Below are 27,620 nucleotides of genomic sequence, written 5' to 3'. Positions count from 1 at the left end.
GAGGAACAAGAGGCACACTTATCTAACTTTTCTTTAGGATTCTCCTATCTTACTTAACTGTTGCCAACTCCACTGTGGCAGGTCTCCATATCTAACAGGATCTAGTATTGAAATACTCTGGCCATTGTCCTTCCACCAGGGGACCTAACATAATTAGCATTTAGCACTTCTAACAACAAACTTTTCCTACTCTGGGTGCCTTGGGTCAAAATTCGTGTTAATCCTATTAGAAAGACCCTTAATTATTGCCTAGAAATAATTGGTTCCAGTGGAAGACACTTAATTAGGTTGAAATGTATTCTGTTATAAGGGCCCAATGTTAAAAGCTTTTGTTGTGGGTTAGCAGCCAAATGTCATTGCTGGTTACTGATTTCTGATTGATCCCCAGTCAAATATGGATAAAGCCTTGAATAATTTTACATAGAAGATGTGGGCTGTTTCAAACTCATTTTCAAAAAAGGTTCCAAGTGAAAAGACTCTACATTATTGTGTCAGTCATGGTATGCATGGATAGGTTGATATTTCTCAATGTCATACAGTTAAAAACAGATGTATTTTACATGGAATATTGTAGAAATGTTGTAGAAACTCATTGGTGTTGGTAAGAATTTCCTTTCTGTTATATGTATGTGTTTGATAACATCTTTTCTTCTAAATGTAAATAAATTCTTGACGGGTTGGACATTGAACATTCTGGGAATGAAAGCATCAACTAAATGTTCATTAAGCCACAGAAGCGTCTTCCCTTTGCAGGAATGGAAAATGAGAATTTTCTTGTTACAAGTATTTGAGGTCTTTTTTTTTTTAATTTTCTAACATTTATTTCTTTTTGTGAGATAGAGACAGAGCACCAGCCGGGGAGGGGAAGAAAGAGAGGGAGACAGAATCTGAAGCAGGCTTCAGGCTCTAAGCTGTCAGTACAGAGCCCAACCCGGGGCTCGAACCCACAAAGTACGAGATCATGACCTGAGGTAAAACCCGATGCTTACATGACTGAGCCACCCAGGTGCGCCCAAGTATTTGAGGTCTTAGTTAAATTCTACTGAGAATCTTTTTTCTATCAAAGATAGTTAAAGTTCAATTTTTTTTTTATTATGAAAGTAATTCTGTGCACTGACTAGAAAAAAAATGTAATCTGGAAAACAAAAATAAGTGTTTTTATTTATTTTTAATTTTTAAAAATTATTTTATTTCTTGATCTATTAAGAAATATTTTAAAATTCAGATGAAAACAGGGTAAAACGTGTATAGAGGGCACCTTAAAAAGAAAAAAACAAATTATTAGTAAAAGAACAACCTGCAGCCAGAGACATGGGTAAACTAAATGTGAAACAGTTCAAATGATTTAGGCTGGTGACAGTGAAAAGTTCAGGAAGAGATAAGTATCTTGATAAACCCCAGTTGACACATTTTGTGCTTTAGGACTCTCCCTGGCCTAATTGTCTGGTTCCATCAGTGTGAGGCCTTCTCATTCCTTGAGAATCAGATCGAATACATTGTTCTAGTGTCTTCCAAGGGTTTTTTTCTCCTCTCTCTCAATCAATGATCCAATTGCCTCTCTGGATTTTTAACTTATATCCAAGTACTAGGTCAACCCTTTTGATACTGGGGTAAGGTTAAGGTCTTGTGAAAGAACTAACCCCACCAATTTTAGCTTGTAATCAGACTCAAGGGGATGTCAAAATTCCCAGTACTGCATAACCTGGCAAGGCTATACCTCAGACCAAGTATTGAAGATCTGTCTAGGGAAATAAAAAACTCATAAAAGAAAGGATCAGTAAGTTTTTTTTTTTTTTTCCTGGAAAGGGCCAAATAACAAATATTTTAGGTTTTGCTGGCTAAGAGGCAAAATTGAGAAAAGTATGTAGGCAGTTATATATTATATGGTTTTCGTCATGATTGTTCAATTCTGCAGTTGTGTAAAAATAACCACAGTCAATATGTAAACAAATGACATGGCTGTCTTCCACTGAAACCTTATTTACAGACTCTGAAATATGAATTTCATAACATTTTCACATGTGTGAAATTGTTATTATTCTTTTGAATTTTTTTCATCCAGTGAAACACGTAGAAACCATTCTTAGCTCCTGGGCTGTACAAAAACAGATAGCTGGCTTTGGCCCATGGGCCATCATTTGCCAACCCCTGAAAATATAGCATATATATCAAGATCAAGTAGGGTGCTTATTAAAAATGTTTTTTTTCTTTATCCCTAAAGACTTAGATTTATTAGGTTAGGGCACTGGAAATCTATATTTCTGCTAAGCATTCTAATGAACTTTCACTTGCGATGCGGCATATGCAAAGTTCTTTGATGTAGGACAGAGCTTCTCAAAGTATAGTCTGGAATCACCAGCTGTAGACTTACTCAAGGTCATTTTGGTTGTGGTTCAGCAAGATAACTATGATAATAACATCCACAGCTTAGAGCCTTGCACTTCATTTTCATGCCTGGAGGTTGTCAATAGGAGCTAGGGTTGCTATAACCATAGTTATCTTGCTGAACTACATTGAAGACAAATACGCTAAGTTGCCCTTCTTTAGAGTGCTACTTAAAAATATCTCTCATATGAAACCTGTACAGCAAAGACACTGTATCATGCGAAACGGCATGCCTTTTACTCTGCTACAGAGATAAAAATGAATTAGTAAGTACAATATTGCATGCAAATGCAGCCTGCCCTCTGTATAGTTTTTAATGATGTCGACAATTGCTAAAGCTCATCTTGGTTGAAAGGTCAAATATTATGCTTTCTGGTAGGATTCAGGGGTCTGACATGAGAACTGTTCTTGTTTAAAATTAAACAGCAAACCAAATCCCAAATATACTATAACTAGCTTAAAAAATAATATCAGTAAAATTTAGAAATTCAGATGATGGGATGATAATCAAGAGCCCCCTGGGCACCTGTCAGAATTCTGCAGTTTGGAAGCCTGCTCATGCATAATCTGAATATTTATCCATTTTATGGTTGCCAGCCAGAGATTTATTTTAAACCTCCTGTACCTGCTGTAGTGGATTTATCCCTTCCTTCTCCCCCACCCGCTTACTTACTGACCCTGTGTTTGACACTATCTCCGGCCTCCCTTGAAAACACAGTGGTGGGGGTGAGGAGAAAGAGAATTGGATTTTAAAAGCATTGTTAATGACAGAATTATTATAAAAAGGTTAGGGAAGATGTGTTCTGATGTCTGACCTTCACGGTGTTTTAATCCTACGTATGAGGAGATCAAAACGAATACAAGCACATTTTAAGGTTAGAGAACACCTTCTCTGATAAATTAGTCCCTTTGTAGACCTCAAAATTGAATTAAAATACAGCGCTCAGTCATATTTCAGGCTAAACTGTTACATTTACATTAAAGGTACAGGGCTGAAGCATTATGATGTGCGATTCAGTACTTGGCACAGTTCACATGGAGTTCAGAATGGTTTTCTCTGCCTTTATCGTGCTTTATGGGGCAGATTTCTAAATTGCATTTCTCGGTTTATGTTAATGTCCTTCACAGCGACCTGGTGGTCTGGATGCCCCTATGCACACACATGTACTTCCCATTAATGCTAATGGGAGTCAGAACCAAGCAACGGGAGATAAATGTTCTCTCAAATACCTTCTGACCTTACCTAAAGTAACAGGATTGCTAACTTCTGTGAACATATGGACCAGATAAAACTCATATTTCTTTTTTTCCCCCTTCTCACCTATAAGAACAATAAAAGAAGCAGAGAACCTCTGCAGAAAAACCGACTGCAATGGAGCACCACCAGCCAAGCCCAGAAAGAGTGTGGCTTTTAAACAAACGAACTCCCCCTGGCAGAGAGCCAATGACCCCAGGGCTCATACCTACAGATCTTGGCCTTCCACTTTCACAGGCTACCAGGCTCTTCCTGCCACAGTCTTTTTCGTTCCCCCCTATATCAGGACATTTTAGTTCTTAAGTGTTCCATGTGCCTCAGCAAAACAGGTATTGATCCTGTCATGTGTCCCTCTAAATCCTTTCCTTAAGTCCGCTAAAACTATCCTGTAAAATGCCAATGTACCATCTTTCCCAATCTTCATATCCCATCTTTATGATTTTATGTATTGTCTCATAATAATAACACATACTTAACATTTTTCTTTATACTGGCTCACTTCTTTACTTAAATACATTTTATTTTTTTTTAATTTTTATTTATTTTGAGATAGAGAGAGAGAGCAGGAGCAGGGGAGGGGCAGAGAGAGGAAGAGAGAGAGAATTCCAAGCAGGCTCTGCACTGTCAGCACAGAGCCCTATGCAGGGTTTGAACTCATGTACCGTGAGATCATGATCCGAGCCAAAATCAAGAGTCAGATGCTTAACCGACTGAGCCACCCAGGCATCCCTTTACTTAAACATATTTTAAAAGGAGGTTTGTTTTTTTTTTAATCATTGCCATGAACGGAAAACTAGTATTTTCCTAATACACATTGTAAGAAACAAATTATTGAAAAAAAACAAAAAACAAAAAACAGTGAAAGTATGAAGTCTAAAACTGTCTCTTACACTATACTTGGGGAATCACCATTTGCATTTAAGGAGAAGTCTAGAAATAAAGTATTTAATCTCTTTAAAAAGGTGGATGTTCCTACCTCAGCAACATTTATATCCACCCCAAACATGGGGTGGATATGGCATATTTCATAACTGGTTTATTGGCAAGTTTTGTGCCGTGATTTGGCACAAGACAAGCATCAGAGAACCATCTGGATGGATGGGGATGGAGTGTCCTGGGACTGGTTGTATGGCTGGAATATGAACTCTAATGGGAAATACAGGACACTCCTTTCTGTCCACCATCTTGAAACCAAGGAAATCAAGGCTTATCAAACACAGGACATAACTTGTAACCACATATAAAAACATCCCAAAACAGCAATATAGAACAGCAAAAAGTAGTTTCTAGCCTTAGGTGTTTATAATCTTTCACATTCTCGGGCATGTTTTTGATGGCAGGTTCAGCAGTTCTCTTTGCTAATTACTCTAATGGGCTGGTGGTGGCAACTTCAAACATGTTCATTTCAACAAGATTCAGAATATATGTGCAGCCATTTTATTCAAATATAAGCTACAACAACAAAACAACCACTAATATTTCCTGAGTGCCAAACATTATGTTAAGCACTTAACATGGATTATCACAGTCATCAAAACAACTCTAAGAAGTCGGCACTGCTATTATCCCAACACAGGTTAATTATGTAGTCCAAGGTCACAGAGCTAGTAAGTGAGAAAAATGAGATTCAAAGCCAGATCTCTCTGCCTGTAAGCCCAGTCTCTTAATCACTACCTAAGACTACTGCCTAGTACTCTCTTGTATCTCTATAACTAGCAAATAATCTATAATTAGGTCCCAGCTCTGCCATTAACCAGCTCTGAAACCTTGGGATTCCTCTTGGTCCTAGCTGATCACTGTTTCCTTCTGCAGCTGAGAAAGCCATAAATTAGCAAAGACCTCTAGCTGGAATTTTGATTTACAAATATTATCTAACCTCTTTTTCTCTTTGCCCTGTGAAACCAAGTGCACACATAGTCTATACCCATGCTATTGCTCTGAGTGATTAATTTACAGACTGAAATAGTGGAGTTAATCTAAATACAGATTTACTTCTGACTCTTGGTCTTCCAGTTTTTCTGTGTACTAGATAAGTATGTTTTGAATAAAAAGCCTTCTCTAAATGGTAGTATCTTTCCAATTTCCAATGACCCCAAAATAGGCAATTAGATAGTTGTTATCTTTCTTCTTCTTTTTTTTTTAATGTTTATTTATTTTTCAGACAGAGGGAGACAGAGCATGAACAGGGGAGGGTCAGAGAGAGGGAGACACAGAATCCGAAACAGGCTCCAGGCTCTGAGCTGTCAGCACAGAGCCTGACGCGGGGCTCGAACTCACGGACCGCGAGATCCTGACCTGAGCTGAAGTCGGCCGCTCAACCGACTGAGCCACCCAGGCGCCCCTTATCTTTCTTCTTTAAATTACAATTTAGATAGATAGAGAGATATTTTTATTTTTCTTAGGCTATCTTACTTCACAGAAGGAGCAACAAAGAGGAAGAAGGAAATAATATGATGTGACCCATCTATATCTATTATACAAAAATATCTATTTTATAAAAACATATTATAGAAAAAGAAAACAGAATTAAAAATATTTCCTAGTACAGGTGTCCTGGATTAACACTCCTCTTCCACTACTGGTGACCTTGAGAAAGTCACCAACCTGAGCCTTATCTTCCCCAGTCAGATCATCCATTGCCGAGATCCTTTCAACTCAAAAATTCTATGACTCTATAAGCCATGAAATAATAGAAATGCAAATAAAATGTAAATTAAAATCTCATACTTTGCAATTTAGTACTTTCAGCCCATCCCATCAATCGGGTGATAGAATAGACTCATATCATGTACTGTGCTAAGGGCATAAAGGAATTTGTGTCATATACTACAAAGCACCCAGACTAAGGTTATGTGGAAAATTTTATTTCCTCAAAACTGAGAGGGTTGGCAGGGTGACTAAAAAAGCACAGAGGTGATCAAAGCCCTTTATTGGTATAATAATCCATATCCATATCTCTGAATAACCAGAGTAGCTCTTTTAAAAATAGCCAATGTCATTGTTTAAACAATGTTGGCTAAAAATAGTATTTGAGTCATGGGTTTTTAATTTGTTAGCACAGTGTTCCTAGACATGAATTTCAAATCTACAGAGACTTGAAAGAAATTTAATTAAAGGATTGAAGATAACATTAGTTACAATAGTATAATGGATACAATGGCTGTAATTCTCAAAATTGTATTGGATGATGCTGAAATAAGATAGCCTTTCAATCATATTCATTACCAACAGTTCTCTAAGAATCATTAATCATATCATGTTTGGCATGATGTATTAATTTAGCAACACAGTAATATCTGTACATGTTAAAATGAATGATGCCACTTCTATAGATAGCAATATTAGAATCTGGCTCCCTAGACCACTCAGCCATCCTGACACCCGAGATGGCAATACTAGAAATGAAAACATGTATATCAGTGTATGTGTTCTCTGGGTTAGTCATTACCTTTTACTACCAAGTTTCCAGTACTGCTAGCAGTTCCAAAATGGTTAGTGGCTACACAGGTATAACTTCCAGCATCTGACTTAGTCACATTGACAATTCTGAGGCTTCCATCTTCAGAAATGGTAATTCTGAAATTAAAACAAACCAAAAATGGTAAGTTTAACTCATATGACTAACTGAAAATTATTTCCGTCATCTTTCAAACTCTAACTCATGGCTATATCACTTGATAGCCTCATCTTTATTTAGGGTATTTATCTATAGACACATAAATATAATTAGGATATATGACTTATTTAGCACTTTTAACACTTATCTTGGTAAAATGATCCCAACATTCTGTTGGAATAAATTAGAAACATTAGATAGGTTGTAACCATTCTCTGTCTTCGGCATCTCTAACCACATTATGCATAGGGAAGGCTTATTGTAGATCACCATTAGTCTTTATTTATTTATTTTTTTAAGTTTTGAGACACAGAGACAGTGTGAGTTGGGAAAGGGCAGAGAGAAAGGGAGACAGAGAATCCCAAGCAGGCTCCATGCTGTTAGCACAGAGCCCGATGCGGGGCTTCAACCTACAAAACCATAAGATCATGACCTGAGCTGAAATCAAGAGTCGGACGCTTAACCAACTGAGCCACCCAGGCACCCTTCATGTTAGTCTTTAAACAGCTGAGGTATAAGAAAAAAAATCTCTTGATTAGCCACTTCATTTTCATTGAAAATGTTTTCTTCTAAGGGTGCCTGGGTGGCTCAATTGGTTAAGCGTCAGACTCTTGATTTCCGCTCAGGTCATGATCTTGTGGTTTGTGAGATTGAGCCCCACATCAGGCTCTGCACTAGCCCAGAGTCTACTTGGGATTTTCTCTCTCTCTCTCTCTCTCTCTCTCTCTCTCTCTCTCCCTCTCCCTCTCCCTCTCCCTCTCCCTCCCCTCTCCTGCTAGCATGCGTGCATGCACACTCTCTCTCAAACTTAAGGGGCACCTGGGGTAGCTCAGTGGGTTAAGTGTCTGACTTCAGCTTGGGTCATGCTCTCACAGCTTGTGGTTTTGAGCCCTGTGTCAGGCTCTGGGCTGACAGCTCAGAGCCTGGAGCCTGCTTCAGATTCTGTGTCTCCCTCTCTCTCTCTGGCCCTCCCCTACTCACGCTCTGTCTCCTCTGCTTCAAAAATAAATAAACATCAAATTAATTAATTAATTAATTAACTTAAAAAATATTTTCTTCTAGATGAGTGGCTTAAACTTAAATGAGCTATTATTAGGCATATTTGCTGAAATATGTCAGGCAATACATTTTTAATGAAATGCAAGAACTGAATTAAAAATAAATTAAAATATCCCACAAGATGGTATGACAATGGCAGAATAGCAAATGGGGATGGCACATCTCAGGGCCCACAATTTGTGACAAATATCTACCACCTGAGAAGGAAACACATTCACTGAGAGACACAAAACTGAAACAGGAAAGATTGTAGAGAACCCTGTTTTCAACAGAACTAAGCAGCAGAGGAAGGTGCAGAGATGAACAGGACACGTAGCCTGGCTGGGACACCAGTCAGAGAACTAAAAAAAATGTACACAGGTGGCCCATTCAAGGTAAATGTCTGCTGAACCTCCAGTTTATCCTTCAAATTCACCCATTTCTATCTCTTCTGCTTCCCCCTTCTCATCTACTCTATCAAAACAGCCTCTTATATGATTTGCTGTTTTTACTCTTGCCCCTCAGATGTATTATTATTCTTCAGTCAGTGATCAGGTGATCTTTTAAAATATAGATCAGATTACATCTTCTCTCAGGCTTAAAGATCCTTCTTTGCACCCCAGTGCACTCAGAATAAATTCTGTTCTATAACCCAGAAGGATCTGGCCTTTGCCTTTCTCTTGCCTACTTGATTTCATTCCAATCTTTCTATCCTTCAATGAACTATAGGCACACTGGCCTTCTGAAAGTCCCTAGAGCGCCTGGGACCCTTTCCCACCTCAGGGCCTTTCTATCTGCTGCTCTGCCTACCTTTACACCAGGACATAGCTACCACCTTCTCACCCTCTCATGACCTCAACTCAGAGGCAGCTCTTTTCTTACAGACTCATATCTCTAAAGTGGATTTGTTTTATTTTGTTATTCTCTTTTTTTGCAGCCACTTTTTTTCTTCATCTCAAACACAATCTAGAAGTCTTGCTTACTTGTTAGCTATCTTACCACATGGCACATGAGCTTCTCTGTGGGCAAAGACTGTGTTTATCTTATGACTTAACCTCTAGGAACTAGTGCCTAGGATAACCTGTAGTAGATGCCTTGTAAGTATCTGCTAAGTGACCGAGTGAATAAGTAAATAAATAAATATCCTAGGAAAAAAAATCAGTAATGTTATAAGAATTCAGAGTGGCTAAACCACTGTGCACTCGTGCTAGCCCTAATAGAGTTCTTTACAAATATTTGAAACAAGGGGTCTAGATTGGTCACAGCTTCACTTAATAGAATTTTTGGTTAGTCATTTTAAAACCACAGGTGAAGATTAAAATATACTGGTTTGAAAATGCTCTATATACTTTTCATGAAGGCCCTTAGGGATGGAGCAGCTACAGATTTCCTGCTGACTCTCAGGCTGATAAGAAGGTATGAAGGCAGACGCACCCTATATAGGATGTTGGAATCAGAAGGATGGGTGTTCTAATTCCAGTGCTGTCAGCTCTACCTGTGTGATCAGAGGCAAGAATTAGGTAAGATAAGGTCAGTGGGATTTCTAGCACATTTCCTGGTATGTACTAGGCAGTCGTTTTGTTGCTGTTATTCTTTCGTCTTTAAAACTGTCCTCCTACTTAGTTTTTTGTGCATATGGGAAAAATGGGACATTCTCTGAACATACTTTTCCTTAATATAGTAATTAAGTCAGCCTGCTTTTTGCACTCCAACTACTATATCTGACAAACTGAGGTCAATACACAAATGAACTGAGTCCTCCCAAATCAATATATAAGAGGCAGACAAGGAGGCCCTTTATTCATTCACACCATAATACACACATAACAGTTGCTCAATAAAGATCATATGATAACCCATTAGCCCAAGAGCAGATGTACTGATAAAAATAGAGTGGTGATTAAATCCTAATTCCCTCAATAATCACAAAAATAGCTTTAAATGAGTTAATCATACTCCTATTTATAAAACGATTCTCTGGAAATTGTGAAATGCCAACATAGAACATCTCAGTAAGGAAGGTGACATTTGTGTTTTGGACATGGAGTCATCTTCCATGAGGTAACATACGTCTGGAGCATATTAAACACTAAGGGGTGAGGTGACTCTTTCAAAGCACAAAGGCCTGTTAATAACTTTACCATTTCAAGTGGTAATTTCCAAAAACCTAAAACCACTGCCTGTATCATACTGTTTAATGCCAACAGGATATGAATAAGAAAACAAGAGTTTGTCATCAGATCACCTGGTCTTAGCCTTGACTCTGATTCTTGCTAAGTATATGACCTGACCCAATTACTTATGTCCAAGCTAAGGTTTCTTAGCCTTGGCACTAATGACATTTTAGAGCACATAATTCTTTGTCCTGGAAGGATATTTAGCACTATCTTTATCCCATACACACTGCATTCTAGTCGTTCTGCCTCTCTTCCCAAGTTGTGACAATCAAAGATATCTCCAAATATGGGTAAATGTTCCATGGGGGGCAAAAATCATTCCCAATAGAGAGCTACTGGTCTACATCAGTTTTTCTTCTTCTTCTTTTTTTAATGTTTATTTTATTTTTGAGAGAAACAGAGACAGAATGCGAGTGGGTTAGGGGCAGAGAGAGAGGGAGACACAAAATCCGAAGCAGGCTCCAGGCTCTGAGCTGTCAGCACATAGCCTGACGCGGGGCTTGAACTCATGAGATGTGAGATCGTGACCTGAGCCAAAGTCAGAGGCTCAACCAACTGAGCCACCCAGGCACCCTAGTTTTTCTTCTTTTAATGTCACTGGTTACTATGATGATTATCTTCTACAATGAGATACGAGAAAGGTTCTATTAATTGTAAAGTGCTGTATAAATGTTTTTTCCCATTTCCCACTGTCCTTTGCATCCCTGAATCCTTAATGATGGTATATCCATTGCACCCAATGGATATAAAAGGCACCCAACATATTGTTGCTATCCAGCTATGGGACCCAGCTAGCTCTACACAATCTTTCTCAAGGCTCTCTTTGCCCCTTATACTCAAAGCTTCCTTATCCAATTTCCTTTAAGCTTTGTTAAATGACAAAGTAATTTTGACAAACTAACTACTCATTTTTAATATTTCAGTGCCTGACATTGGTTAAGTGTTTTAATATCCCCCCATGCCTCATTTTTTTTTTTTTTTTAACAAAGAGGTAAGAACTAAGCCTCCAAGACTTAAACTCTGGACAATGGAAAAGGTGAGTGAGGGAGATAATTTGTAGAAGGAGTAAATTTTAGTATCTGTCATTAAATTATATCCTATTGCTGTGACTGTTTATTTTTCCTAGCTATAATCCAAATGTGGATATAACATGGAATTTTGGGAGATTGAACCACCTTCTTTTTTTTTTTTTTTAAATTTTTTTTTTTTTTAACGTTTATTTATTTTTGAGACAGAGAGAGACACAGCATGAACGGGGGAGGGGCAGAGAGAGAGGGAAACACAGAATCGGAAGCAGGCTCCAGGCTCCGAGCCATCAGCCCAGAGCCCGACGCGGGGCTCGAACTCACGGACCGCGAGATCATGACCTGAGCCGAAGTTGGACGCTTAACCGACTGAGCCACCCAGGCGCCCCGAGCCACCTTCTTATCCAAGCAATATAGTGTGCTGATTGAGAACATAAACTCTGAAACTACACTGTCTAAGCACAAATCAGCCTCGTGCCACTTATGAACTGTGTGACTATTATCTTCGTATGTAAGTGTCCTTATTTAGATAATGGAATAATAAAAGTAACGATCTCCCAAGGTGTTATAAAGATATGCAGTGCTGACACCAATGCCAGGCACTTGAAATGTGCCATGTAAGTGCACTAGCCAAATATTCTGTAAACTAAAATTCTGTAGCCTCCTAAATCCATTGTTTCAGATATTAACAAAGGACTGTGGTAAGGCTAAGACTACTACCAAGTAGTTCTGCCCTTCTGAAATCCTATAAAACATTATTATGCTTAATGAAGCATGTGGGCAACATCAAGTAGTTACAGAAGGGGATGAAAAATTGGACTCATTTATTCAAAGATATCTACTCAACACCTCCTGTGCACCAGGCCTACATAAAGCAGAAAGACCTTAGATAATTACGTACCTAGAAATGATGTCAATGTGTTAAATACCGTAACACACACATTTCTATACAGGCATACTAGGAAGGGCACTGCGTTTGCTGGTAGGGAATCTGTTTCCCATGCTATTCACAGTATAAAGATAGGCAAGGACCAGGGCCTGGCCAATCAGGAGACCCTGTTCCCCCATCTGCAGTGATTGGCTTAGGGCTAGGCATGCTAGCAAAACCAGGAGCTATTTGAGGAAACAATCTCTTTCTATTGAATGATTACATTTGGAGATGGAAATCTAGAACTGTTAGCAGTCATCCTACCCACCACTGGAAGCATGACTTAAGGAAGTCAAGTGAAGACAAGCAGAGACCAGGAGGCAGAGAGAGAGAGAGAGAGAGAGAGAGAGAGAGAGAGAGAGGAGAGAACTTATGACCTCTTTGAGCCCCTGTTTCTGATCATGGCTAAGCCAGAAGCTTCCTTTGGATGCCCCAGTTACACAAGGCAATAATTTAAGATACCAGAAATTTGGTTTTAATGCCTTGCAATTGGAAGATCCCAATATCTTAGAGAAATTAGTGAACTTGTTCAGGAGATAGTGGTAGTGAAAGTGGAGAGGAGAGAATAAGTTCACCAGATGATTTGTTGACAGCTACCTCTTTAGAATTTGTTGCCAGAAGACTGGTTAACTCAATTATAGAGGAATGACCATGTATTTCTGAGTCTGAAAAAAGTGACCTGATCTTCTTTTATATACAGCTGTATCATACACTTTTTGCTATTTATTTCTGCAGATAAAGTATACAAGTATACAATGACTTGTTGCTTTGAATTTATGGGATTTTTGTAAGTGGGTAATTAGCATAAAGCTAGCATTTGTCCCTGGGGTGCTAATTTAGACTAACGTGAGAAACATTTGAAATATAACTCAACACAAATGTTTAGATACTTGCTTCCTTTCAATTTGGATTCTATACCAACTTAGAAAAAGAGTTTTTTGACTAATATTTCTATATTCATTTTTTCCATGAATATAGTGCCTGAATCCAATCCAAGGACAGTTGTATTTTTACGTTTATTTCTTGATGAGATTTCAAAGTTTCCATTTCATTTCAGTTTTCCTGTTTCAGACTATTGACTGACCCATAGCTATTAGCTTGATAATGAACTTTGAGCTCCTTCTAATACTCATGAATAGTGATAGAGTTAGATAAAAGGAATTGAAAATGTAGATCTGTTCCTGGCTTAGAACAGGTTAGCCCTGACCTACCTGTAGGCTCCTTTTAAATCATTGATAGTATCAGAGAAAAGTCAAAAATGATAAAGCAGCAGGTAGTAAAAATAAAGATGTGACATAGGACTTAATTTTCCCTACATGAAAAAAGGTCATCTAATTCACAACACAGTAAATTGCACATTGCATAGAGAAGCAGTTATTCCTCCACTTCATTTAGAGATTTCAGATCCACAGAGGATAGGAACATATCTGGAATTATGAGATAAATTGAATCTTTCTTTCTTAATATGAGGCCCTGGGTTATGGCCATTGAAGAGCTGACCTTGTCAGTCCTATTAATCAAAACCAGTCTGGGGACACTGGACCTTTAAAAATGCTGATCCTTTCTTTTTGGGGGCTTTAGTAACAGATGACAAAAGCTGCCAACTCCACAATATTCCATCACCCTAAAGAGAAGGGTTATCCCCAAATGGTGACCCATGATTCTGAAAGCAGTTCTGCAATGGAAGCCCAATTGCTGGTGATAGACGAGGCGCATCCTCACCTGTCTGGAAACACTCACTTTGTAAGTAAAACCCTTTAAGGTACAACTGAGAAAATCAGTTCTCCCCTCCTGCAAAGGAGGGTATTGGGGATTAATAGTTTCCTTTCAACCACACAATGGAGGGTTCAAACTGTTAACTTTTTAAACATGTTTATTTATTTATTTTTGAGAGAGAGCGAGAGAGCGAGCACAAGCAGGGGAGGGGCAGAGAGAGAGGGAAACACAGAATCTGAAACAGCCATCAGCGCAGAGCCCGATGTGGGGCTCGAACCCACAAACTGTGAGATCATGACCTGAGCCGAAGTTGGACACTTAACCAACTGAGAGACCCAGGCACCCTCTGTTAACTTTTAAGCCCTCTTTAACATGTATTTATTTTTGAGAGAGAGAGAGTGAGCAGGGGAGGGACAGAGAAAGAGGGAGACACAGGATCTGAAGCAGGCTCCAGGCTCTGAGTTGTCAGTGCAGGGCTCAATGTAGGGCTCAAACTCACAAACTGTGAGATCTTGACCTGAGCCGAAGTTGGATGTTTAAATGACTGAGTCACCCAGGTGCCCCGAGGTCATCTTTAATAGTGTTAGAACACGGACAAAATAAATCACTTAAAATCATGCATAGTTAGGGGCGCCTGGGTGGCTCAGTCGGTTAAGCGTCCGACTTGAGCTCAGGTCAGGATCTCGCGATCCGTGATTTCCAGCCCCACGTCACGTCGGGCTCTGGGCTGATGGCTCAGAGCCTGGAGCCTGCTTCCGATTCTGTGTCTCCCTCTCTCTCTGCCCCTCCCCCCTTCATGCTCTGTCTCTGTCTCAAAAATAAATGAACGTTAAAAAAATTAAAAAAAAATCATGCATAGTTAAAAAAATCTCAAAGGGTCATAAGAGGCTTCTCTTTTCTCTTACACATGAGGAGTTCCAGAAAACACATTTGCTATTTGAAAGAACAGATTTACACATTACAAAAGAGGTTAACACTCCTGGAGGGCTAAAATATATTCTAAAGCTTGAAACATAGTTACTATAAGTACTGCTACTTCTGAACTCAAGCCAACAGGCAGAATGGTGGAGATGTCATAGGATTCCTAACCCCAGGGGCTGACAGTGATGTACTAGAATGAGGGCAATTAAGTCACACATCCCTAAACCAGGGGTCACTATACCTTAAGACCCAGTATCTGGCTAGGCACATGTCAGCCAGGCAGCTAGGGCCTCATTTTTTTTTTTCAACGTTTTTTATTTATTTTTGGGACAGAGAGAGACAGAGCATGAACGGGGGAGGGACAGAGAGAGAGGGATACACAGAATCGGAAACAGGCTCCAGGCTCCGAGCCATCAGCCCAGAGCCTGACGCGGGGCTCGAACTCACGGACCGCGAGATCGTGACCTGGCTGAAGTCGGCCGCTTAACCGACTGCGCCACCCAGGCGCCCCACAGGGCCTCATTTTTAAGTCAAAGGAAGGACTGCCTGGCTACAGATGTGTGTGCATCATTCTGCATTGAATTTTGTAATTTTTTAATTTTTTGCGAGAGAGATCATGAGGAGCGGGGGGCGGGGGGGGGCGGGGGGGGGGAGAGGGAGACACAGAATCTGAAGCAGGCTCCAGGCTCCGAGCTGTCAGCACAGAGTCTGACACGGGGCTCGAACTCGTGAACTGAGATCATGACCTGAGCTGAAGTTGGATGCTTACTGACTGAGCCAGCCAGGTGCCCCCGAATTTTCTTTTAATCCAAATAATTCGGAGATTTCATGTAAAAACCCATTCCTAGCTAGTTGTGATTAATGGAAAAATAGGATACTACCACACGGCACTCCTGTAGGGCACCAGTGAGCTGGAGGGGAAAAGCAGTAGCTCCTTTAAGCAGTCACTAGACTTTTTAGCTCCTACCTTGGCTCCAAGAGCTCATCAATGTCTCTACCCTATTCCTGCGGGGTTTTGAGATCACTTTAGATTACTTTAAACTATCACCCTGTGCTGAGTAAATGGAACAGGGCTTTTGGGTAGCCTTTAGGCTACAGGCTACATTTTCCTTTTTGGATTCTCCCCACACCAGAAACCCCTCACAGACCAAAGCAAGGAGCAGGAGGGGGAACAGGGTATTATATTAGTTTTCTCTGGCTGCCATAGCAAGGTGCCACAAACTGGGTGGCTTAAAACAGCAAGAATTTATGATCTGGAGCCTAGAAGTCTGAAATCAAGGTGCTGGAAGAACTGGTTCCTTTTGGAAGTTCAGAGGGAGAATCCTTCTTTGCCTTTTTCCTAGCTTCGAGTGACAGTCATTGGTCCTTGGCATTCCTTTGTTTATAGATGTATCACTTGAATTCTTGCCTCTAACATCACATGGCATTCTTCTTGTGTGTCTCTTGGCATTGTCTTCCCTCTGTGCACATGTGTCTATATTCAAATATCTCTCTTTTTACAAGGACACCAGTCATTGAATCTGGTTTGACTTTATCTTAACTCAATTACATCTGCAAGGTCTTATTTCCAAATAAGCTCACCTTTTGAAGTTCCTGGTAGACATGAACCTTAGGGGGATACTATTTTTTTTAATATTTATTTTTGGGGACAGTGCGAATGGGGGAGGGGCAAAGAGAGAGGAGCAGATGATCTGAAGTGCTGACACCCTGATGTAGGGCTTTAATTCACTAACCACAGGATCATGACCTGAGTCTAAGTCACCCAGGTGCCCCTAGGGTAATATTATTTAACCTATACAGTATCAAGAAAGGAAATCTACCATGACTGTTGACATGGGCTGAGGTAGCAGCTTCAGAGCCTACTCTACAGGCCTAGAGGTTGGGAAGAGCATGTGATGCAGAGTGTGTCTGATTCCACGGGCCTAGCACCCCGCTCATGCTCACCAGCCAACACCCTCTCATGCATGGGGCCTGGTCCTTTTCCCCAATAGTAGCTACATTTCAAAAGACTTGAAATTATTGTTATTTAGGTGAAATATTAACAGTCAAATGTGCAGTATAAAGGTCAGTTTTGGTGTAGTAATGGATACTGTATAAAAATATAAAAGTCCAATAGAAAACAAAAACTAGGGCCTACCTACAATTTCAATTTCTTCTTTTAATTGATCCATTTTTTTAATTTATAATTTTGTTTAATTTTTTTTATTTTTTAAAATTTACATCCAAATTAGTTAGCATATAGTGCAACAAAGATTTCAGGAGTAGATTCCTCAGTGCCCCTTACCCATTTAGCCCATCCCCCCTCCCACAACCTCTCCAGTAATCTTCAGTTTGTTCTCCATATTTATGAGTCTCTTCTGTTTTGTCCCCCTCACTGTTTTTATATTATTTTTGTTTCCCTTCCCTTATGTTCATCTGTTTTGTCTCTTAAAGTCCTCATATGAGTGATCCAATTTTTTTAATTTGTTGGACTAAAGTAGATCTTCCATTCAATCCTTTTTATGTTGTTGTTACACAGGCCAATTAATTCTTATTTTGATATTAAAATTATAGTCAAAATTATATAGAGGAGGTCTATACCAAAATGGCAACATACGGTTTTCTAAGAGGTTCTTTATGAAAGCCATCTTGTTTGTGAGATAGGCACTGTCTTCACCTGTCCTTGAGGCAACGGCAGTACAACAGTTTTACAATTTCAACACCTATGAAACAGTCTAAACTTGGAAGGAATGAAGCAGCAATGAAGAGACCTAGATAAAGATTTGTATATTCAACCTATCAACTGGAGAATTAGCCTGTGACCAACAGAGGTGAAGACATACTGACTTGGCAGAGCTATTCCTGGCTTTGTGCCAGTTGAGAAATAAGAAAAGCCTGGAAGATGAACTGGCATTGGTGTGCTATAGAAAACAGTCAAGAAAACCAACCCCCTCCCCCCAAAAAATAAAAACAAACCCAAAACAAACAAAAAAAAAAACAACCCAGCAAAACTTTGCTCTTAAGGAAAAACAAAAACAAAAACAAATACTTGTTTTCATTAGAATTTGGCTATCTATTTTAATAAAATTTAAAGGTATTTTCACTTTAGTATTTTTTGTTGTTGTTGTTGTTTTGGTAATAGTTTTGTGTCAGCTTGACTGGGCTAGGGGATGTTCAGATAGCTGGTTAAGCATTATTTTCTCTGAGTCTTGAAGGTGTTGCTAAAAGAGCTTAGCAATGGAATTAGTACACTTAGTAAAGAAGATTGCCCTCGCCAATGCAGATGAGTATCATCGAATCCTTTGAGGGCCTGAAAGGAAGGAGGAAGGGTGAATTTGGTCTCTCTGTTTGAGTTAGGACATCCATTTTCTACTGCTTTGGACATCAGCGCTTCTGGTTCTTGGAACTTCGGAGTTGGACTGGAGTTATACCCATCAGCTCCACTGGTTCAAAGGCCTTGGGAATCTGTCTAACTCACATCACAGGCTTTCCTGCATCTCCAGTTGTCAGACAGCAGATTGTGGGACTTCTTGGCCTCCATAACTGGGTGAGCCAATTCCTATATATTTTCTTATATATGCTATTGGTTCTGTTTCTCTGGAGAACCCTGATTAAACTTTTCACTGGGATTTGCCAGAGTTTACATACTGAATTTTAAAAGATACATGGAAATTCTCGGCCTAATGGAGACAGGGAATAATCCTTATTTATACAAAGACTGTGCATTGGATACAGAGTCAACTGAGAGCCCCAGAAGATGGCTTTTCTCCCCATCTTGAGAAAAGAGGGTTTTGGATTATGAATTTAAATGAAGGTCAGTGGGAAGATCCTTACTTCAAGGGCAGTTTCAGGCCAACCTGTCATTGATCTTTCTGTGTAGTCTCGGTGGCAGCAATAGACATTGCTATTGAACAGACACCTTGGTGACAAAGTTCCCTTAGAGATAATTTGCTTTCTGTCGTAAGATTTGAGTTTAATAAACCACTGAACAACCTGTGTATTCCAGTCTGCTTGAAGAACAACCAGCAGTTCAGATCCTATTATTGCCCTTGCCTCCAGCACTGCTCGAAAGAGACAATAAAGTTGTGTTTGCTTAACCTGGTCTGATCCAACTTTAACTTCCCCTGAACAATAGTTTTAAAAGCTTCGCAAAATAACCCAGAAGGGACTGTCTTCCCAGGTATAGTTGAGTGTTTAAATCACAGAGTTAATTGTGGAGGTAATTTTAATTACTCTTTGTGACACAGTGTATGGACAGATGTGGTAAACATTTTCCTTGGGTGGATATGACTTTGAAATTTTCTTTATTGACATTGTAAGGAAAAAAACACCCCAAATACCATGTTTGGGGAAGAAAGAAATAAAGGACATGTTTTTGTCTAAAATTTGTTTCTTAAATTGCTACCTTTAATTTATGCAGGATCTGCATCTCCATTAATACAAGATTTAGAATTCCTTTCTTCCAGAACTGTTATCACCTGAGCCAATTTCAATATAAATCTATAGGGCATTGTGAAGATGAATGGGGTAGGGACAGAAAAGTAATACAATATTTTATTCTCTACACCTCTATGTGTTTTTATCAAAGCATCATAATAAGTAATATTACTTGTATAATGAGAAAAAATCTTATTATTAAACTACAAGGTACTCAAAATGTTTTATATAACAATCTCTTAGGACACCAGAACAGCTAGTAAAAGAATAATTTAATAGCAAAGTGAAGGTGTCTTTAGACATAATTGGAAACAAAGAAGACATGCACAGAAGCAGACCAGAAGACCTAGAGGGATGGCTGTAAGTACTCCACGTCGAGTGTCGTGCATGGCAAGGTACTGAGAAAGTTTATCAAACACCTATTTCACACTACTGGGTGCCGTTGGATGCTTGCACCATTATCACATTTAAACTGCACAGTAATCCCAACAAGCATTATTATCCCAATTTTTCAGATGAGAGAAATGAAATCTAGGAAAGTGAATCAAAATGTCCAAGGTCAATGTAGTCAGTAAAGAATGAGGTTTCAAACTAAGATCTCACTACAAAGCCTGTACATTTTCTACCATGCCATCCCGTGCTGTTGTTGGGTGTAAGAAAGAAAGAAAACAAGAGGCAAAAAACATTATAACCACATTTAAGAGGATTTCCTTAAATTTGCCATTACACCTTTGCTTATAATTAAATACATTTTTTTTGCTTTCTAATTAAACTTGTCAAAATAGCCTTTTCTAATATTGAGAAATATGTGTTCACACTAATGTGTGAAAGCAGAAGCAAAAGTAAAGAATGTATAAAAATATAAGTTGAAATTGTAATCATAGACAGTTCCCTTACCCCTAAGTAACTAAAATGCCCGGAAGAGAATATTAATTATTCATTAGAAAGAGAGGCCCACTATATAGATTATGCAATTTGGTAAGCAGGGGACATTTCTACAATACAAACAGCAATACTGGCCATGCTACAAAAACATGTCATTTTATTATGGACGCAACTTTCAACCCTTTGGGAATTGCAAGATCATGGTCTGTTTGTTTCAACCACTCACCCCAGAACTTTATAACATTTCTAAGTGAGGAAATCAAAGTGGAATCTCTTACCTCCTGCATGTTAGTGACAGTACACCATAGTCAGGGTCCAGCTAAAATTCTCAAAGGCCCTCCCTACCTTGAACACCAACTGCGCTTAGTATTTTTGCCTTCTGCAGAAGAACAGAAACTCAGGATTGCCTTGCTGGTCATTCAGTACAAGCGTTCCTGAACACCCTGGCATGCTCCTAATTTCTGCCCTGCTCATGTACTACTTGAATCCTTGAATCCTTGCCCCAGTGTTTGTTAGATTTGTGACTCAGGAAAGTCTCTTAACTTCTCCAGATTCCAGCTTTGCCATCTCTAAAATGAGGTCATAATAATAATACATCTATTTCACAGGTTTTTTTGAGAAGGTTACATGTGAAAATACTTGTGAAACATTTGTAGCTGTGGTGGTGCATAGTAAGCACATAATAAATGTTAGCTGCAATGATCATTCTTATTATTATTGTTTTGTGCATTATCATAATTAATAGTATTTTGTTTAAGTGGCTCAAAGGTTAAAATTAAAGTAACTGAATAAAGAAAACATCATATTGCTACTATATAGATAGAAACCAGTACCACTCGCGATATATACCAACCATAGAAATACATATGGTAAAAACATACCCAAGGTATTACACTCTAGTTGGGTGTGGTTATCTCCCAGGATATTGAGCTAACAGTCTGCTTTTTATTTGGCAAAGGGGTATCACCCAGGGTTTCAAAAGTCTTCATACATACTAGGACCAAACTGACTTTCCCTTGTCCTCAGAGGAGTAAAAATGAACTATGTGATTCACTGCCATTTAATGTCTGTATACCGTGAGCTGCCTGAGATTATCCGAGTACTTACAGACATGCAAGTCTTCTACTTTGTTAAACACACACCTATTTCAACCATGCTCCCAACATAAAGCTCCTTTTACACAATGAAGACAAGTGGGCCATCAAACTGTGTTGGGCAGGTCCCATTATTGCAAATTCATGACATTTTGAAGCTGTCAGATCTACTCACATGGCATTTATCACATACTGCCAATATCCCATCACCCCACCTATCCAAACAATTTCCAGTCATCAGGGTCCAAGTCTTAGAATTCATTCTATTGCCTTATCATTTCATTTAGTCCTTTATATACAGACAGGCATATAGTAAATATGTTGATTACTGGGTTAAAATTCATTTAGTCTTGACAATTTGAGAGAGACTGGTGCATACCTCTTGGGATAAACACCCTAATTTCTAAGCTTTTTTGGTGGGTGGGTGGAAGTCAGAGATCTCTTTAACAATCAGAAGTCAATTATACCATTATCCACTACCCCTGCCCCTGCTCAAATGCAATTATGCACATTGTTTTTCAAAGTTTAGAGTTCTCCTAAAGCCTCTCCATGTCACAAAACTGTAAAGAGAAATCACTGTCCTGGAGTAAACAGAGATGTCACCAAAAGTTTGATTCATGAAGGTGCGTAAAGCTATATTTACTGTTTTCTATAAACCCCGGGAAAAGGACTCTATGTGCTGAAGTTAATACTTGGGTGTTTTTTTTCCCCTGGGGATTATTTGTATGTGCTCTGTACCTTCAGGTCTATTTTATATAGGAGAAAATTTCCATGATGAAGCCAAGTCCTTGTAGCAATCCTCTCTTCTCTCAACAAATAAGTAACCAAGTGTCATGTGAAAAATGTAGACAGGGACCTGGGTGTTGTACTATTTTTTCCCCTAGATGAAAAAGAAAGCTATTTCTTTTCAAGGAAGAGCCTTTTTTCTTTTCAGACAAACCAGCTAAAGAGAACTATAAAATCACACAGGTAATGGGTTTCAATAAATAATTCTCATGATGACAGAACATTTAAGGAATTGATATATGTGTCCTCTCCTATTTAATAGCCAAAATCTGCAAGGACCTTTTCTTAATTCCAAGGGGAAATCGATGACAGAAAAAGAGAAGAACTTAAGAAAGGAGCAGGAAGCTCTTATAATTAAAGGTGTCTCGGTTGAGGGGCGGAACACAGTAATCTAGATATGACAGTGATAAGGGGAGTTTGATAAGAATATATGGGGAGGGGTGTTGAAGAGAACAGATCACTGTGAATATTGCCTAGTTAGAGTAAAAAAAGGGGGGCGCAGGATACTATCTGAGCATATTTGTCCTATGTATGTATAAAAAAGTTTTCTGGCAAATCCTTCCCTAATAATCAGTATGCCACATTTCTTGGAAAATTCAGTAATTTCGTGTAAATGTTAAACTCAAAGGAATAATGAAAAGAATATAGTAATCCTGAAAATACTGATAACCTCAAGCAACAAATCAAATACGCTGCAATTATTTTCAAACTGGAGATCTCTCATCAGGTAAAGAATTAGGCTGGTTAATATTATGCCCAACAAAGTACACTTTGTTGCTTTGTTGAGGTGTCCTAGATCTCAGGCCAAGTGATACAGAATTGTTAGACATGTTTGCCTTGGGTTGATGCTAAAAGTCAGACAATTACTTATGAGAAGCGTTATTTTAAGTGTTGTGCCTGGGAGTAAGTGAATGTGTGTGTGTGTGTGTGGGGGGGGGGGGGTCCGAAAATAAGAAACAGAGAGATTATGAACACTTACAGCAATATATGAGCAACCTGATGCTAATAGCAAATTCATTTTTTTTAAATGAGGTAACCTTAGTAATAAGTGATTTATGGATATTCTCTGTAGTGGTCAAAGAGCAGAAAGACACAAAGTTGAAAATAATATAAAAAACATCAGGAGGTCTGTATAATTAATCAGCAACCCTACAAAGTATGCTACAAATTAGAGCCACAATTATACCATTGTGCTTGGAAAATAGGAAACTGGACTTCTTAGGTAAGCATTCAGGTTTATTTTTTCATATCTATCTGTAGCATAAAATAAGTGCACCTTAGGAAATGTGGCTAAGAGAGTTAATGCTTTGATTGCTGCTATTTACAACCTAATTTGCAAGTTCTTACAGCATCTTAATAGTCACATTGCAATTAAGAAAGAAATACCTTGCCATTCCTGAAGTTCCCTGTCAAGAAAGAAAACTTTAAAAGTCACTGGAAAATAAAATTTCTTTAGATGCCAAAATTTGCTGTCAATCATTTTCCTTTAATGAAATTAAGTATAAAATTTGCTTTTAAGATATAAATTTGTTTCTTTGCAATTTTCAACTGTTTCTTTCTACAGACAGTATACTCCAAGATATACACTGCTATTGAATTATTTATTCCAAAGGTTCTGGAATTTCTCATTATTTTATGTTATATATAAAGATGTATAGAGTTTGGAAAAAAAATGTTTGGCAGATATAAATTACAATGTGCTTGCTAGCTTCCCTGCTACCTTATGTTATAACAATGAATTAACTCCAGGTTATTCACTAGGGTCACTCTTCTGAGAAAAAGGCATTAAGAAAGGGCAACTTTCTACATAGAAGAAAGACGAAATGCAGGGCAAGAGTCTGGTTGCAACCTGCTTTTAAGTTCCTACACGTATCCAACTATTCCTAACCATCAGGTACCCATGTAGCTTCTTAGTATGAGCCCCAAATTATCATCTTTTAAGCATATTAGTCATCTTCCTAGTTTTTGTAAAGGCTTCCCAAACAATAAAATAAGGGAACACAGACTCCTTCATTTTGGTCTGCTGTGTTTTAGCACAAACATTATCAGGCTGCAGATATTTCCAGAGCACTTGCTATATAAAAGGCATCACAGGGAATTCAAAAGGAAAGAAGCAACAATTGTTCTGATCGTTGAGTTTTCCTGTTGAGTAGACCTCCATTATGAGCCTGCTAGAAACATCTAGCACCCATTCCTAATAAACTTGATTTTCCTTTGGGAAGCCCTGTCTCCCCACTCTCAGACCACATAGTTTGGGTGGTAATAACACCATCACCTAGATGCTGTGGTATTCATGTGACTCAGGCATGAACAGTCAGAATATCACATACTCCTGATTAAAGTGATTGGTTCAGGGGTGTGCATGTGACTTCCTCTAGGCCAATCAGAGTAAATGAGATTCATCTTAAGACATTTGCTAAAAAAACTGGACAAGAGGTAAACATTTTCTGCTAGTTACTAAAATGGTAGATGTCTGCCAAGGGTTACCCCTCATTCATACCAGAGAATATCTTGCCCAAGAAAGAAACCATGGGAAATCAAGTCTTTGTGATATTTCGTATAGACCATAGACCAAACTCTAGAATCTTTAGATACATGAGCCAGCAAATTCTCCTCAAAGGGTAAAGAAAATACTCTAAAACTAGATTATGGTTACATTTGAGAAAGTCAGTAAATTTACTAAAACTCATCGAGCTGTACACTTAAAACGGGTGAATTTTATGGTATACAAATTATACTGCAACAAAATTGTTTAAAAATCCTTTGTAAGCCAGTTTAAGTTGAGTTTCTATCATCTGCAACCAAAAATGTTGTGACAAATACAGCCTTACTGGTGAGAAGGTGTACAATGTTGATTCTTATGTTCCACTGTCTTATCTACCTCCTCAGCAGACTATAACTTGCTTTGTGTTCAAAACATGGTGCAGTAATGGGGCGCCTGGGTGGCGCAGTCGGTTAAGCGTCCGACTTCAGCCAGGTCACGATCTCGCGGTCCGTGAGTTCGAGCCCCGCGTCAGGCTCTGGGCTGATGGCTCGGAGCCTGGAGCCTGTTTCCGATTCTGTGTCTCCCTCTCTCTCTGCCCCTCCCCCGTTCATGCTCTGTCTCTCTCTGTCCCAAAAATAAATAAAAAACGTTGGAAAAAAAAATTAAAAAAAAAAAAAAAAAAAAACATGGTGCAGTAATGATGCAGAGAGGTTACACTAAAACATGTTTGCTCTATGGTGGTGGTGGTGGAACTACTAGGTAGTTGTTCTGAAAAGTGGCTGGTATTAAGAGTTCACAATGATCTTGACTGTATGAGACATAAGGGTTTGACTTCCCTTTTAGTGACTTGCCATTGAAAGCCTTTTCTGCCTTATGACAGAATATACAGAGTTCAAACTTTGTTGTTACTGCTATTTTAGTTTTTCAGAAAAATCAGGCACGAATTGTTTGGGAAGGGGATATCTGAACTGTCAAGTTCATGACTTAGACCAGACAAATTCCCTGGATAACTGCTCAGTTCTTCACCTCACTTTGTCTACATGAGACAGAGTTGTTTGGAGGGATCATATCCTCTATACATTTAGCTTGGCCTTTCCACATTTTTCTCAGTGCTGATGCACTTCTTTATCTGTTTAGGAATACATTTCAAAGTACAAAATGATAAATTCTGATACTTATCTAACTTTCGAGGAGGGGAAAAAAAGCATATTGTAATCAACTTCCAAGAAACTTAGAAAGTGATTTTCTTGTGAGGAGAAATATGTACATGCCCATAGATTCTGCACTCAGTTCGGCTGCTGACAAACCATTTTTGGAACTGTTCTTGAGATTAGTGCAGAAAAACAGTAAATGCACTCTCAGCTTATTTGTTCCAGCTGATACCATCTGAACAGAAGCCCAAAGGCATGGGCTTTTGAGATAAGGCAGACTTCCCTTCCTTCCAACTGAAAATGGTCATCGTTCAAAGACAGATGACCCAGCCCGCTTTTAAATGACACAACATGAAGTACAAGAGGCAGCACGTCTTTGTAACTTTTGTTTTAAGTTGAATCTATTAAAAAATCATTGTTATGTTTTTTGATGAACTCTTCTGAAGTTAGTATTTGTAAAACTAAATGCCTTGCCTCCCAGACTTCAACTTTTAGAATGAGTGCCCACACATAAGAGGTTTGACTGACTTCACCACTCATTTACTGACTTATCAGTAGCAAGGTGTACGGTCTCCTCCTCCAAACCATGATGGAGCTGGACTGTTTTGTGGCTTTGAAAGTCCATGATTGCGTCACCAGTCCATATAGTCAGATTCAGACTTGTAGCAAAAGGAAAAACAACTTGGCTTATTGAAACAATCTGGGTATGAAGAGAAGACATATAGTTTTTGTCTTTTATTTTGTACAGTCAACCTAAATTCAAAATATCACTTGTTCATCGGAAAGCCATCCAAAAAAACATGTCCAACTTGGATTTACAGTAGCTATCAATGGTTAGTAGATAAAGTTAACTGGAAAACTGAAATTCCCAAACAGTGAACAGCCAAGATTAAAAAGAAAATATTTATATTAACTGGTTTAATTCCTCCTTTCTTTCTTTATTCTCTCCTTCTTTCCATCTCACCTTATGTATTCAGAGCCTATGAGTGCTTACCAATCATGTTCTTAGGCAATAAAGACGAATAGAAACAGTCCTTGGCCTTCAAGAAACACACAGTCTGGTTAAAATTGAAAATCCCACCACCATCACCATGAGTAAATAACAGACAGGATAGATAATGTGGTTAATTGGGGAATATATATATTTGTAGGGTATTGTGAAAACATATAGCAGAGGTCCTAGATGGGGATGAATTGAAAAAGGTTTTCATAGACTTGCACTGATTCCTTTTTTTTTTTAAATTTTTTTAATCTTTATTTCTTTTTGAGAGAGAGAGAGACAGAGAGAGGGAGACGCAGAATCTGAAGCAGGCTCCAGACTCTGAGCTGTCAGCACAGAGCCTGATGCGGGGCTTGAATCCGCGAACCGTGAGATCATGACTGGAGCCGAAGTCGGTTGCTTAACTGACTGAGCCACCCAGGCGCCCCAACATGCACTGATTCTTAAAGGACATGTAGGAGCTAAATACCTATGTGGAAAGGAGAGTATGTAGAAAGGCAATAGGTACTGACCAGGCATTAACTCTGAGTCAGAAAGGGGGCTGGAGAATTCAGCAAGGGCCTAGGTCACAAAGAGTCCTGTAAGTCTTGATAGAAGCAAAGACTATGCTAGGGAAAAGGAATGAAGGCACAGAAGGGATACCATCAGATTTGCATTTTATTTATTTATTTATTAAAAAAAATTTTTTTTAATGTTTATTTATTTTTGAGACAGAGAGAGACAGAGCATGAATGGGGGAGGG

At 38.8% G+C, this 27,620-nt stretch overlaps 1 protein-coding gene across 5 annotated transcripts in view; it reads right to left on the bottom strand.

Annotated features, from left to right (window-relative positions):
• Positions 1–27,620, bottom strand: part of CNTN4 (contactin 4) — an 898,074-nt gene that overhangs the window by 60,400 nt on the left and 810,054 nt on the right. For all 5 annotated transcript variants that reach the window (XM_078442806.2, XM_078442805.2, XM_078442809.2 and 2 more), the window contains one exon: positions 7,089–7,216. In XM_078442806.2, the coding sequence (XP_078298932.2) occupies positions 7,089–7,216 (128 nt within the window). The remainder of the gene's footprint in view (positions 1–7,088; positions 7,217–27,620) is intronic.

The sequence above is a fragment of the Panthera onca genome, chromosome A2 (genome assembly GCF_046562875.1).
Source record: "Panthera onca isolate mPanOnc1 chromosome A2, mPanOnc1 haplotype 2, whole genome shotgun sequence".
NCBI lineage: Eukaryota > Metazoa > Chordata > Mammalia > Carnivora > Felidae > Panthera > Panthera onca.
This window is presented reverse-complemented; position numbering and strand designations above follow the sequence as displayed.